Source organism: Chaetodon trifascialis, chromosome 11 (assembly GCF_039877785.1).
Source record: "Chaetodon trifascialis isolate fChaTrf1 chromosome 11, fChaTrf1.hap1, whole genome shotgun sequence".
Taxonomy (NCBI): Eukaryota; Metazoa; Chordata; class Actinopteri; order Chaetodontiformes; family Chaetodontidae; genus Chaetodon; species Chaetodon trifascialis.
In genome coordinates this window covers 1,606,067-1,618,954 of record NC_092066.1, presented here as the reverse complement: position 1 = coordinate 1,618,954, position 12,888 = coordinate 1,606,067, and the positions used below count along the sequence as shown (strand labels likewise).

General features: G+C 44.4%; 3 protein-coding genes across 5 annotated transcripts in view; 1 reads left to right on the top strand and 2 right to left on the bottom strand.

The window, feature by feature from the left end:
* The window catches only part of LOC139338735 (zinc finger protein 91-like), a 299,694-nt gene that overhangs the window by 42,913 nt on the left and 243,893 nt on the right, over nt 1-12,888 (top strand).
* LOC139338555 (tripartite motif-containing protein 16-like) lies at nt 244-1,947 on the bottom strand. Its single transcript, XM_070973700.1, has one exon. It carries the CDS (start codon nt 1,930-1,932, stop codon nt 244-246), a length of 1,689 nt encoding a protein of 562 aa, XP_070829801.1. The 5' UTR covers nt 1,933-1,947.
* On the bottom strand, nt 10,000-12,167 carry LOC139338545 (tripartite motif-containing protein 16-like). 3 transcript variants are annotated; one of them, XM_070973683.1, is made up of 2 exons: nt 10,976-12,167; nt 10,000-10,927 (listed from the first exon to the last, which is right to left on the bottom strand). In XM_070973683.1, exons 1-2 carry the CDS (start codon nt 12,041-12,043, stop codon nt 10,358-10,360), a joined length of 1,638 nt encoding a protein of 545 aa, XP_070829784.1. In that variant the 5' UTR covers nt 12,044-12,167; the 3' UTR covers nt 10,000-10,357. The 3 variants fall into 3 exon arrangements, with proteins under 3 accessions (XP_070829784.1, XP_070829785.1, XP_070829783.1); XM_070973684.1 differs by having other exon boundaries at nt 10,000-10,962; nt 11,098-12,167; XM_070973682.1 differs by having other exon boundaries at nt 10,000-12,167.

The following is a 12,888-nucleotide window of genomic DNA, read 5'->3' as shown; positions in this document are numbered from 1 at the left end:
ACAATCATCCTGAGCAGTGCTGGCCTCCATGGCTGAACAGACACAGGAAGGAGCTCCACCTGAAGACACTCAGACAGTTACAGAACAGCCAATGAGAAGAGCTCAAAGTCCCAGCCACACTGTTTGATTGACAGGTGATCTCTGTGAAGCAGTGAAGAAATGCCACAACAATCAGCTCTCAGCAACAAACAAGAAGACAAAATAAGTTTAAGAATGAAAACACAGAGTTTAACCCACTGTCCCTTAAATGACTTCTGACTGTTGGAGTTTACAGAACTCAGCAGAGTCTCCAAAAGAAAACCAAAGAAGGAGTCCAGCACAGAGAGGCTGAGTGAATGTGGTCTGGACTCTGTGGAGGAGAGTCATGGTTTCAGAGACGCTGTAGAAGGACAGAATACCTGCACTGTGATCCAGGTACACTCCGACTCTGGAGGACAGAGGACCTGAGACGGGAGTTTTCACATTGTTGTACAAAAAGTTATAACTGTTGTTGTTACAATTTAATGCCCAAGATTTGTCACTGAATCCAAATCCAGATTCATTTGACCTCCCTGGTCTGCTGATATTCTTGTATGCAACTGCTACATAAACTGTCCCTCTCCACTCCACCTCCCAGTAACAACGTCCAGTCAGACTCTCTCTACTCAGGATCTGCATCCAATCAGTGAATCTGTCTGGATGATCAGAATAAGACTGTCGTTCACTCATTACTGTTGCTTTTCTGTTCCCCTCAGATAACAACAAATATGTGTTTGCTGTGTTTGGATCCAGTGTGATTTCACGTGAATATTGTAAGAATTCAGCTCTGGTCTTGGGCTCTGGTGGTGACAGTAAAACATCCACTTCAGTCACTGTCTCTGAAATGTTTGTCCATTTGTCACTCAGAATGTCCTGTAGTTTGTCTCTGACTGCTGACACAGCAGCTGTCACGTCCTCAAAGTACCTCAGAGGACGGATATGGATGCTGGACGAGTCTGTAGGTCCACTGAGTGGTGACAGTGAGGGGTAGTTGCGTAGAAACTGGTTGTGATCCTCTGTGTGTGAGAGCTGCTTCAGCTCAGCATCTTTCCTCTTCAGCTCAGTGATCTCCTGCTCCAGCTTCTCCTGAAGCTCTTTGACTCGACTCACTTCAGCTTCCTGCTGGGATCTGACCTGCCGCTTCACTTCAGAGCTTCTTTCCTCCATGAGACAGATCAGCTGGCTGAAGATCTTCTGGCTGTCCTCCACTGCTTTATCAGCAGAGCGATTGATAGCCTCCACCTCCTGCTGAAGCACCTTCACGTCTTTCTGTCTGTCCTGGATTCTCTGCTGGATGTCTTGTCGACTCACCTCCAGCTCTCTCTGCCTCTCAGTCCTTTCTGCTGCAGCTGAGACTGTGTCGTGGCCTTTATGTTCATCCACAGGGCAGAGATAACAGATACACTGCTGATCAGTGCGGCAGAACATCTTCATCACCTCATCGTGACGAGAGCAGATGTTCTCCTGGAGCTTGTTGGAGGGCTCCACCAGCTTGTGTTTCTTTAATGGAGCTACTTCATAATGAAGCTGGAGGTGTTTCTCACAGTAAGAGGCCACACAGACCAGACAGGACTTGAGGGCTTTCAGTTTCCTCCCAGTGCAGACATCACAGGCCACATCCTCAGGTCCAGCATAGCAGTGATCAGCAGGAGCAGCTTGGAGTCCAGTCTTCTTCAGCTCCTCCACTAAAGCTGCTAACATGGTGTTCTTCACCAGGACAGGCCTCGGTGTGAAGGTCTGCCTACACTGAGGGCAGCTGTGGATTTTCCTCTCACCCTCTTCATCCCAGTGGGATTTCATACACTTCATGCAGTAGCTGTGTCCACAGGGAATAGTCACCGGATCCTTCAGTAGATCCAGACAGATCGAACATGAAATTGCTTCCCGGTCCAGCTGAACTCCTTTCTGCGCCATTTCACCTCTCAGTGTCAACGACTGTCCGAGTTTGACTTCCTCAGAAGTGAAAGCAGTTTGAGCTCTGATCTAAACAGCATGTGTCTCTGCAGTGAATGAGGCCTGTCAGCTCCTGCACTTCACCACATGTTGCTTACACCCATCTTCAAAGTGCAGATCTGAAGGGGAGGGAACCAAGAAGTATGTGGACAGAGTGGAGCTGCTGTGTTTGAGAGCAGAAGGAAGAGGGAGGGGATATCAAGCTCTGATCCATTCGGAAAGAGGAGCAGCTCTGAATTTCACTGTGTTTCCTCGTTTAGCACAAAGCTTCGGTTAAAAAACCTGCTCCCATTTGAGAACAGCAAAGGTTCAGTTTTCTCTTCCTGGTTAAAACAGCTGACTGACAACACAGTTATCAAACTACACTGTCAGAAAATATATGTAATATTGATATAATATCTTCTTCAGACACACTGTGGTCAACCTAAACTTCAGCAGGTGGAAGCACAAAGTCAAATAAGCCCAAAACCAGATGACTTGAATAAAACACTGGATGTTTGAATATGAAATAAAAGAAAAACAAACTCAAGAAAAACTTTCAGTCAGTGTCATATTTTTATCATGAGATCTCTCTGCAGCAGTGGTGTGTTTAAGAGATGTAGGTGAACCCACAGATCCTCTCTTATCCAGCAGCACACGAGACCTTCTGGATTGTTGTTGACCTGCTGTGAGGTTCACTGCAGGACCTCATGGAGAAGCTTCACCGAGCCTTCAGCAGCTTCAAACAGCATCAGTAAAGACAGGTTTAAATCAATGTGATATCTCACCATGTCAGCTCATTCACAGGAGTCACACCCTGCAACACACATGCTGCATTCAGGTCACAAGGAAAAGATGGTAGAGAAGAGTTTCCACTTCACAAAGGTTCTTCACATCAGCTGTCAGGTTGTAAAAAGTATTTGGGAAAATTGAGGTTTGAGGCTGAAGGACAGAATTTCTCTGACTTCTTGAATTGTGGTTAAACAACATGGAAATACATGTAAGCAAACATACAGAATCATGTCAGCTGCATATTCTCCATTTGATGCTGAATTTCAAACACGTGACTTGTTGTAAAAGCTCTGTTACGTCCTGTCTGCTCACAACATTTCACACATTTTACACATTTCAAATGAAAGGTCTAAAATTGAAAGGAGATGTCATCAAAGTCATAAATTTCTCTTATGGTGACATTAGTGGTCACGTTGCTCAGACCGAGGAAGTATTTAACAAAGCATATTTCACTTTAACTTCTGAAGAAATGATCCACATCTAAATTTATTTTATGTTCATGTACAAAAACCACTGATAAGAAAATCTATCAATAAAAGCTGAAGCAAAGAAATAAATAACTGACATTCAGGGCAATGGAAGTCTTTGAGGACGTCTCCAAGTTTGTGGATAAGGCACACCAAGGGCAATGAACGACTGACATGCAAACTTCAAACATCACAGGCACAACAGAGCAATTTCCATACAAAGGAACTAACCTGGAGAACAAAGGACGACAACACAACACAGCGGGACATTCATAAGAAGTGGATGAAGAACTTGTCCAACAGAGTGCTGACCCAACCAGAAAAGGATGTCTTTGCCAAGGGACTGAATTTTGCTGTCGCACCTGAACCAATACCAGCGGTGGACCTCATCACGGCCACAGAATCAGCCATCAGAAATAACAATTTGGCAGAGGCGCAACAAGTCAAGATGCACAGTGGTGCAAAAAACAGCCGAGTATCATGTAAAGGTCACCAGTCTACTCAGCGATTCAGCCAACTATGAGACACTGAGGCGAGATCCCAACAGCAGCAGCAACAAGAAGAAGTGTTGTGGAAATTCTCTGCTGCTGGTGACGAATGAAATAGAGACTTCTGCCGGCCGACAAGGTTTTTATTTTCTTTGCAAAGAAAAGGTCAATCATCACAGAAAGACCCCAAGCATGGGGAGGGCTAAACATTTATACCTTAGGAGCGCCTCTGCTGGAGGGATCGGAGCCGACTCCCTAGGGGGTGGGTTGCACCGGAGGCATCCTCCGGGACTTTGCATGTAGATGTTAAGAGGTCTAGACATCAGAATTTAAAACAAAACAGGACCTGATATCGTGGTGAGGAAATGGGTGGTGGGGTGGCTCCAGTATATGAAGTACAAGGAACTGAAATTGCCATTACAGAAGGTAATCAGCTACTTACAGATGCTGGAAAAGGACAAAGCCATTGATTGACCATTATATTACCACCTGTACCTGGGGAAGCCACTCCTTGCATTTATGGACTCCCCAAGATATACAAGGAAGGCGCCCCGCTCAGATCCATCATTGGCGGCATCAGTTCAGTTATCTACAACATTTCCAAACGTCTAGCAAACACCCAAGCTCCTTTGGATCAGTAACAGGATTTTGCCAACAAGGTGAGAAACTTAAAACTGGACTCAGTTGAAACCATGATGTCTTACGATGTCACTACTGGAATCAGTAAAGAGTGTGAGTAAACAACTACTACAGGACAGCGCTCTCTCCAACAGAACCAACCTCACCCCTGATCACGTGTGCCCTGCAAGACTTCTGCCTGACAACCAGGGTTATAATTTCCATTAGATTCAGGATTCAGCAGTCCACCTACACCTCAAGGACAAGTGACATTCATTTGAGGACAATAATGTACATATTTTGGTGAGAGAAGGCCGATGATTTGAAAGAGGAGTGAAAGAAGCCATCCATGAAAACTGGAAAGACCATCATTGAACAGAGAAGGTGGTCTAAGTTTATCAGCAACTTACAATACAGTCCCGAGATCTCTCCGTAGCCAGCTCAACAGCCATTCACACAAGGACTTATGTGTCCCTAACGAGTCACATGATGGTCAGGTGGGTCAACAACCCACCCATTAACACCCACTGACCAATCAACCCCATGAGGGCCTTAAGGGCCAGGGCCTTAAAGGACTACAGACTTTTGCCACTGACCTCCCACATTATGAAGACTCTGGAGAGACTCGTCCTGGAGCAGCTCCAGCCCATGGTCAAGCCACTCTTGGACCCCCTCCAGTTCGCCTATCAGCCCCGACTTGGAGTTGAGGATCATCTACCTGCTCAACCGTGTCTACGCCCACCTGGACAAGCCGGTGAGCACTGTGAGGGTCATGTTTTTGACTTCTCCCGTGCATTCAACAACATTCGTCCAGCTCTACTGGTTGACAAGCTGACAGCGATGCAGGTAGACGCCCCCTTAGTGTCCTGGATTGTGGACTACCTGACTGGCAGACCACAGTATGTGCGCCTGCAACACTGTGTGTCAGGCAGTATGGTCAGCAACACTGGGGCCCCACAGGGGACTGTTCTCTCTCCCTTCCTCTTCACCCTCTACACCACGGACTATTGCACAGAGACCTGCCATCTTCAGAAGTTTTGTGATGACTCTGCGGATTTATCAGCAAGGGCGATGAGGATGAGTACAGGGCTGCTGTGGACAACTTTGTCACATGGTGCGAACAGAACCATCTGCAACTAAACGTGGCAAAAACTAAGGAACTGGTAGTGGACCTGAGGAGAACCAAGGCACCTGTGACCCCTGTTTCCATCCAGGGGGTCGGTGTGGACATTGTGGAGGATTAAAAGTACCTGGGGGTACACACTGACAACAAACTGGACTGGGCTAAGAACACTGACGCTCTCTACAGAAAGGGCCAGAGTCTTCTCTATTTTCTGAGGCAACTGAGGTCCTTCAACATCTGCCAGACTATGCTCAGGATTTTTTATGAGTCTGTGGTGGCAAGTGCTATTCTCAATGCTGTTGCATGCTGGGGCAGCAGGCTGAGGATGGCAGACGTCAACAGACTCAACAAACTGATCCACAAGGCCAGTGACATTGTGGGGATGGAGTGTGACTCTCTGACGGTGGTGTCAGAGAGGAGAATGCTGAATAAGCTATGGACTATCATGGACAACGTCTCACACCCACTTCATGATGTGCTGGCCAGGCACAGGAGTATGTTCAGTGAAAGACTCATCCCACCAAAACTAAGGACTGAATGCTACAGGAAATCATTCCTGCCTGTGGACATCAACCTGTACAACTCCTCCCTCTGAATGGCCCTTGGACTTTCACTTTCACTGTCTGTTCTGATATATATTTTCCAATTTCAATTTTTGCACATCCACTTCAATTTTGCACATCCAATGCTCAGTATATATATTTGTTTCATTGTTGTACATTTTATTGTGTTGTATATTTGTTATTACATATATTCTTAGTATTATTATTCTGTTTTTTATATTGCCTTTATATATATATTTCTTTCTTTCTTTCTAATTTTATTCTAATTCTATAATTCTATCTTGTATGGAGCACTACCATAAAAAACAATTTCCCCTTAGGGATCAATAAAGGAATCCTGAATGTACCAAAAGAATGTTTCTGAAATACAAATAAAGGGTTTTTTTCTGTTTTAAAATGAAATTCCAGCAAGTGTTAAGGACTGAGTGTCGTGACGCTCAACACTTTCAGTTGAAGTGAGAAACACAGTAGACAAAGTATGTGTTTTTCTTTCGGCTCAGGGGCCCAATTGGAGGTGGAGCTCAGAGGAGGGCCCAGTGTCTAGATGAACCTAAACACCTTGGCCAAGCACAGGAAACACCAACAGTTGTCAAATTAAAACACAATACAGGTTCCGGAAGCGGATTTCAAAGTAAAAGCCTGTCGATGATTAAACACCTTTGAGGAAACACTGTTAAACATTGGTGAGAAAAACACTCAAATCCTTTACTAAAGTAAAACTCGCAATATCACATTGTAAAAATACTCGACATTGAAGAAGTTGTGTAATTCAAAGTATGAAAGTTGAATCAACAGAAAAAGCAGTAATTTTGCAGAATCGTCCATTTTCCAATTATACAGTAAATATTACATTACTGGATTATAAGCATTGGTCAATTTATCTGTTTGTATATTCATATTTCAGTCGTGTTTGTTTATTTCTTGATAATATTTTGTACTCATATCTGAATCTGTTAGGAAACAAGCAACTCAAATGATCAAATAAATGTAATATATTAGAATGAAAACAGGAATCAGTGAACGTCTTTACACTTTCCACATAAAAACAAGACGAAATGTAACAGATGTGACAGCAGAGGTGAAAAACTGCAGACATAAAGAGAATGATTCCCAAATGTCCCAAAGACTGACATTCATTTCTATTTTCATCATCACTGCTGTTCAATCAGTTCTTATAGAGACAAATTAAACGACTGAATGATTGAAAACTAATAAAAGGGCACAATAAAATATACTCAGTTACAAATACATTATGGAAAATGGGCTGGTGTGACTTTCATAAATGAACCATTATCCATCAGTGAAGCCACAGCCTGTAGGAGCGTTTCTTCTTTTTTTTGGTGGGAACATACAGATACTTCCGCCTTAAGCTTGACGAGCTCGATGAAATGAGGCTGCCCCAGAAATCCCCACAGCTGAGTGGGGTCTTCAGCGCTGCCTGCTGAGAACATTTGCAGTTTACTTCTGTCACATGAAGCCATGACACACGTTTGAAATGAAAGTTTAAAGATGGAAACAGAGGCTCATCAAGTTCAGCAACAAATAACACTTCTGGCGACATCTAGTGGTCATTTGTTCAAAGTAAACAAACATGTCAACAACAAATTTCACTGGAGCGACGTCTGAAGACAGAAATTATGATCTGCCTCAAAACTGGTTTTATGTTCAAACACTGAAAAAAATGAAGCTGAGAAATTAAAAAGTGAGATTCAGCACAAAGAGTTCAATCAATAAACTGATCAAATCGAAATGTTTTTGTGACTTCATGCTGATGGACCCACACGCACACCAAAAGACTGTTTCTGAGGTGCGAATAAAGTTCATTTTCTCCGCTTTGAGATGAAATTCCAGGAAGTTTTGAGGATCCAGCGTCATGAGACTCAATACACTCAGTTGGAGTGAGAAACACTGAGACAAGTGGACTCAGTTTTCCTTCTGTAGCTTCACTTCCTGTCAGAAAAGCAGCTCTTCCAGCCGCTCAGACTTGACGCTGAGACGAAGTCTTTTGGTGAACGAGCTGCCTCAGTAGGGCTGGGCAATATGGCTGAAAATTCTATCACGATATTAGTGTTTTATATCGGTCGATATCGATAATTATTGATATTTTTTATGACCTATTTAAAATAAGGACCGGGAGAAAAATACATTCAATTTAAACATTTTTATTTTAAATGTAACCTTCCTCTGATTATAATCGCCTCAGCTATCAAGGCAGAAAGGAAAGGAAATGTCAACACAACCATGGAAAACACTCAAATAATAATTGTAAAAAAAGTGTAAAAATGTATACAGAGAAACCTGAGAACTTTTTTCTGCAGGTTTCGTGCAGGAAGTTTACAAGCTGATTCACCCTCTGCTGAATAAAATGTTTTCAGATATGTGCAGTGTTTTGGAAACATAGCAGAAACTAAGGTCGACTTGACATCTGTAACATACAAACAAACAAACAAACATGATAGACAGTACAGTAAGATTGACTGAACTATAAAACCAAGACATATGAACAACTTTAGTCACTCTTCTTACTCTAAACATACATGAACTATTCAATATTTTTATTGCAAGTGTGTTTAAGAAAAAAAAAAAGTACGTGTAAGAGATGTTTGTAACCTGGCTTCTCCTCAGTGCTCAGTGAAGCATGTCTTTAGCTATATGATATGCCGCTGCCTCCGTTATGTCTTCGTGCCTTTTAGATGATTTGTCATCAGGCACTGAAGCAGATACCTCTGCATGGTCAGCTGGACGTTGGCGAACACGGCTGCGCTCCAAAGAGTGAGCGCGGCGAAGGCGGTTAAATAAGTTTGTGGTGTTACCGGTCTTAGTGGGGACGAAAGTCTTGCATAAGTTACAGACCACATTGGTCTGACTACGGTCCGACTTATAGAATCCAAAAAACTCCGTACTGGCGAGCTGACTTTCCCTGTTTTATCGACAATTTCTGCGCTCGCTGCAGCGCTCACTTTCTATTTCTCATCTCACTCCTCGCGAAGTATCAAACATGAGACAACAAGATGGCACAACCGAACATGATAATGTTACATGATTGGCGTGTTAGCGTGTCTCTCTCACTGATTAGTGATTACTCCCTACGTTGCTCGGTTACCTGAGAGCGAGTGCCTTTGTTCATGCAACCAACCTCACTTCGCAACTTCAGGTTTCGTCCGACGAAGAAAAAAAAATTATTGGATGTTTTATCGAAAGCATTTTTTATTGCTATTGATGACATATCTATCGCGAGACATATTGCTATCGTTTTATCGCCCAGCCCTACGCCTCAGTGTCTGATGAACACGTGGAGCGACGACCCACAGTGCTTTCTCAGTGTAGAAAGTGAAGCTGCAGTAACACAGCACACTGTGTCTGAAACAAGATTCAAGCTGATTGACAGGACACAAAGTCAGAAATGTCTCTTTGTCTCTGATGCTCGATGCCTCTGAGCTGGAACAGGTGGAGTAACGTCACCTGTGACGGTGCAATGAATCAATGGCAGCTGAGGAGAAACGAGAAGCCCTCTTCATCACAGCAGGACTCTTTGTGGACGGACAGATTAGCGCCTGGACAACGTAAATAAGGTCAAGTTTGACTCAGGACGGTCTGGCTGCAAGGTGATGGAGCCAAACCCTGAAGCTACACGACTGCCTCATCCTGAACCTTCATCTTCACCAAGACGAGAAAGGAAACAGCTCAAGTCCACAACGACACAACATCTGTTGTCTCATGTGTGTCAGGACTCAACAAACCTTCACACCCAAACTTCACCAAACTCATTCGACCGTCTCTTCAGTGTTTTTAGCTCTGTGTAATAAATCCTCTTCATTGACTTTGTGCACAAACATCTCATTGATTACCATCAAGATAATTACAGTTTCATTGAAGCTTGTTGAGCCTCGTTGACAAACATATAAACATCAATGTGATCATAGATTTCTGTACAAATGTACAAAGTGCTCAACAAAATGTCTCCGATGGAGGACGGTCTGCTGCTTTCTTTTTGAAGACTCGTGCAGTGGAGGAGAAACAACAACATCCAAATAAATCAATGCAAATATTCAGCAAACATGTAGAGCACAGAGAAGTTTCTATTTTCATGCAGAGAAAAGTCAGTTCAGGTCAACAACAATCATCCTGAGCAGTGATGGCCTCCATGGCTGAACAGACACAGGAAGGAGCTCCACCTGAAGACACTCAGACAGTTACAGAACAACCAATGAGAAGAGCTCAAAGTCCCGCCCACACTGTTTGATTAACAGGTGATTTCTGTGCAGTGAAGAAATGCCACAACAATCAGCTCTCAGCAACAAACAAGAAGACAAAATAAGTTTGAGAATGAAAACACAGAGTTTAACCTGCTGTCCCTTAAACGACTTCTGACTGTTGGAGTTTACAGAACTCAGCAGAGCCTAAAAAAGGATACCAAAACCCAAGTCCAGCATAGAGAGGCTGAGTGAACGTGGTCTGGACTCTGTGGAGGAGAGTCATGGTTTCAGAGACGCTGTAGAAGGACAGAATACCTGCACTGTGATCCAGGTACACTCCAACTCTGGAGGACAGAGGACCTGAGACGGGAGTTTGCACATCGTTGTACCTAAACTTATAACTGTTGTTGTAACATTCTAAAACCCAAGATTTGTTATTTTGTCCAAAGTCACATTCCTTCGAGCTCCCTGCTCTGCTGATATTCTTGTATGCGACTGCAACAAAAACCTCTTCCCCTCTCCACTCCACCTCCCAGTAACAACATCCAGTCAGACTCTCTCTACTCAGGACCTGAGACAAACCAGTGAATCTGTCTGGATGATTAGAAAACCTTCGTCCTTTCAATTTTGCTTTTCTGTTCCCCTCAGATAATAACAGATATACACTTGCTGTGTTTGGATCCAGTGTGATTTCACGTGAATATTTTAAGAATTCAGCTCTGGTCTTGGGCTCTGGTGCTGACAGTAAAACATCCACTTCAGTCACTGTCTCTGAGACATCTGTCCATTTGTCCCTCAGAACGTCCTGTAGTTTGTCTCTGACTGCTGACACAGCAGCTGTCACGTCCTCAAAGTACCTCAGAGGACGGATATGGATGCTGGACGAGTCTGCAGGTCCACTGAGTGGTGACAGTGAGGGGCAGTTGTGTAGAAACTGGGTGTGATCCTCTGTGTGTGAGAGCTGCTTCAGCTCAGCATCTTTCCTCTTCAGCTCAGTGATCTCCTGCTCCAGCTTCTCCTGAAGCTCTTTGACTCGACTCACTTCAGCTTCCTGCTGGGATCTGACCTGCCGCTTCACTTCAGAGCTTCTTTTCTCCATGAGACGGATCAGCTGGCTGAAGGTCTTCTGGCTGTCCTCCACTGCTTTATCAGCAGAGCGATTGATAGCCTCCACCTCCTGCTGAAGCACCTTCACGTCTTTCTGTCTGTCCTGGATTCTCTGCTGGATGTCTTGTCGACTCACCTCCAGCTCTCTCTGCCTCTCAGTCCTTTCTGCTGCAGCTGAGACTGTGTCGTGGCCTTTATGTTCCTCCACAGAGCAGAGATAACAGATACACTGCTGATCAGTGCGGCAGAACATCTTCATCACCTCATTGTGACGAGAGCAGATGTTCTCCTGGAGCTTCTTGGAGGGCTCCACCAGCTTGTGTTTTTCAAAGGCAGGCGACTCATAATGAGGCTGGAGGTGTTTCTCACAGTAAGAGGCCACACAGACCAGACAGGACTTGAGGGCTTTCAGTTTCCTCCCAGTGCAGAAATCACAGGCCACATCTTCAGGTCCAGCATAGCAGTGATCAGCAGGAGCAGCTTGGAGTCCAGTCTTCTTCAGCTCCTCCACTAAAGCTGCTAACATGGTGCTTTTCACCAGGACAGGCCTCGGTGTGAAGGTCTGCCTACACTGAGGGCAGCTGTGGATTTTCCTCTTGTCCTCTTCATCCCAGTGGGATTTCACACACTTCATGCAGTAGCTGTGTCCACACGGAATAGTCACCGGATCCTTCAGTAGATCCAGACAGATCGAACAAGAAATTGCTTCCCGGTCCAGCTGAACTCCTTTCTGCGCCATTTCACCTCTCAGTGTCAACGACTGTCCGAGTTTCACTTCCTCAGAAGTGAAAGCAGTTTGAGCTCTGATCTAAACAGCATGTGTCTCTGCAGTGAATGAGGCCTGTCAGCTCCTGCACTTCACCACATGTTGGTTACACCCATCTTCAAAGTGCAGATCTGACGGGGAGGGAACCAGGAAGTATGTGGACAGAGTGGAGCTGCTGTGTTTGAGAGCAGGAGGAAGAGGGAGGGGTTATCAAGCTCTGATCCGTTCGGAAAGAGGAGCAGCTCTGAATTTCACTGTGTTTCCTCGTTTAGCACAAAGCTTCGGTTAAAAACCTGCTCCCCATTCGAGAACAGCAAAGGTTCAGTTTTCTCTTCCTGGTTAAAACAGCTGACTGACAACACACAGTTATCAAACTACACTGTCAGAAAATATAATATATATAACATTGATATAATATTTTCTTCAAACACACTGTGGTCCACTTGAACTTCAGCTTCAGGTGGAAGCACGAAGTCAAGCGAGTCCAAAACCAGAAGACCTGGATGTTTGAATATGAAATAAAAGAAAACAAACTCGAGAAAAAACCTCCAGTCGGTGACATATTTTAAGTCATGAGATCTCTCTGCAGCAGTGGTGTGTTTAAGAGACGTAGGTGAACCCACAGATAGTCTCTCATCCAACAGCACACAAGACCTTCCGGATTGTTGTTGACCTGCTGTGAGGTTCACTGCAGGACCTCATGGAGAAGCTTCACCGAGCCTTCAGCAGCTTCAAACAGCATCAGTAAAGACAGGTTTAAATCGATGTGATATCTCACCATGTCAGCTTGTTCACAGGAGTCACACCCTGCAACACAC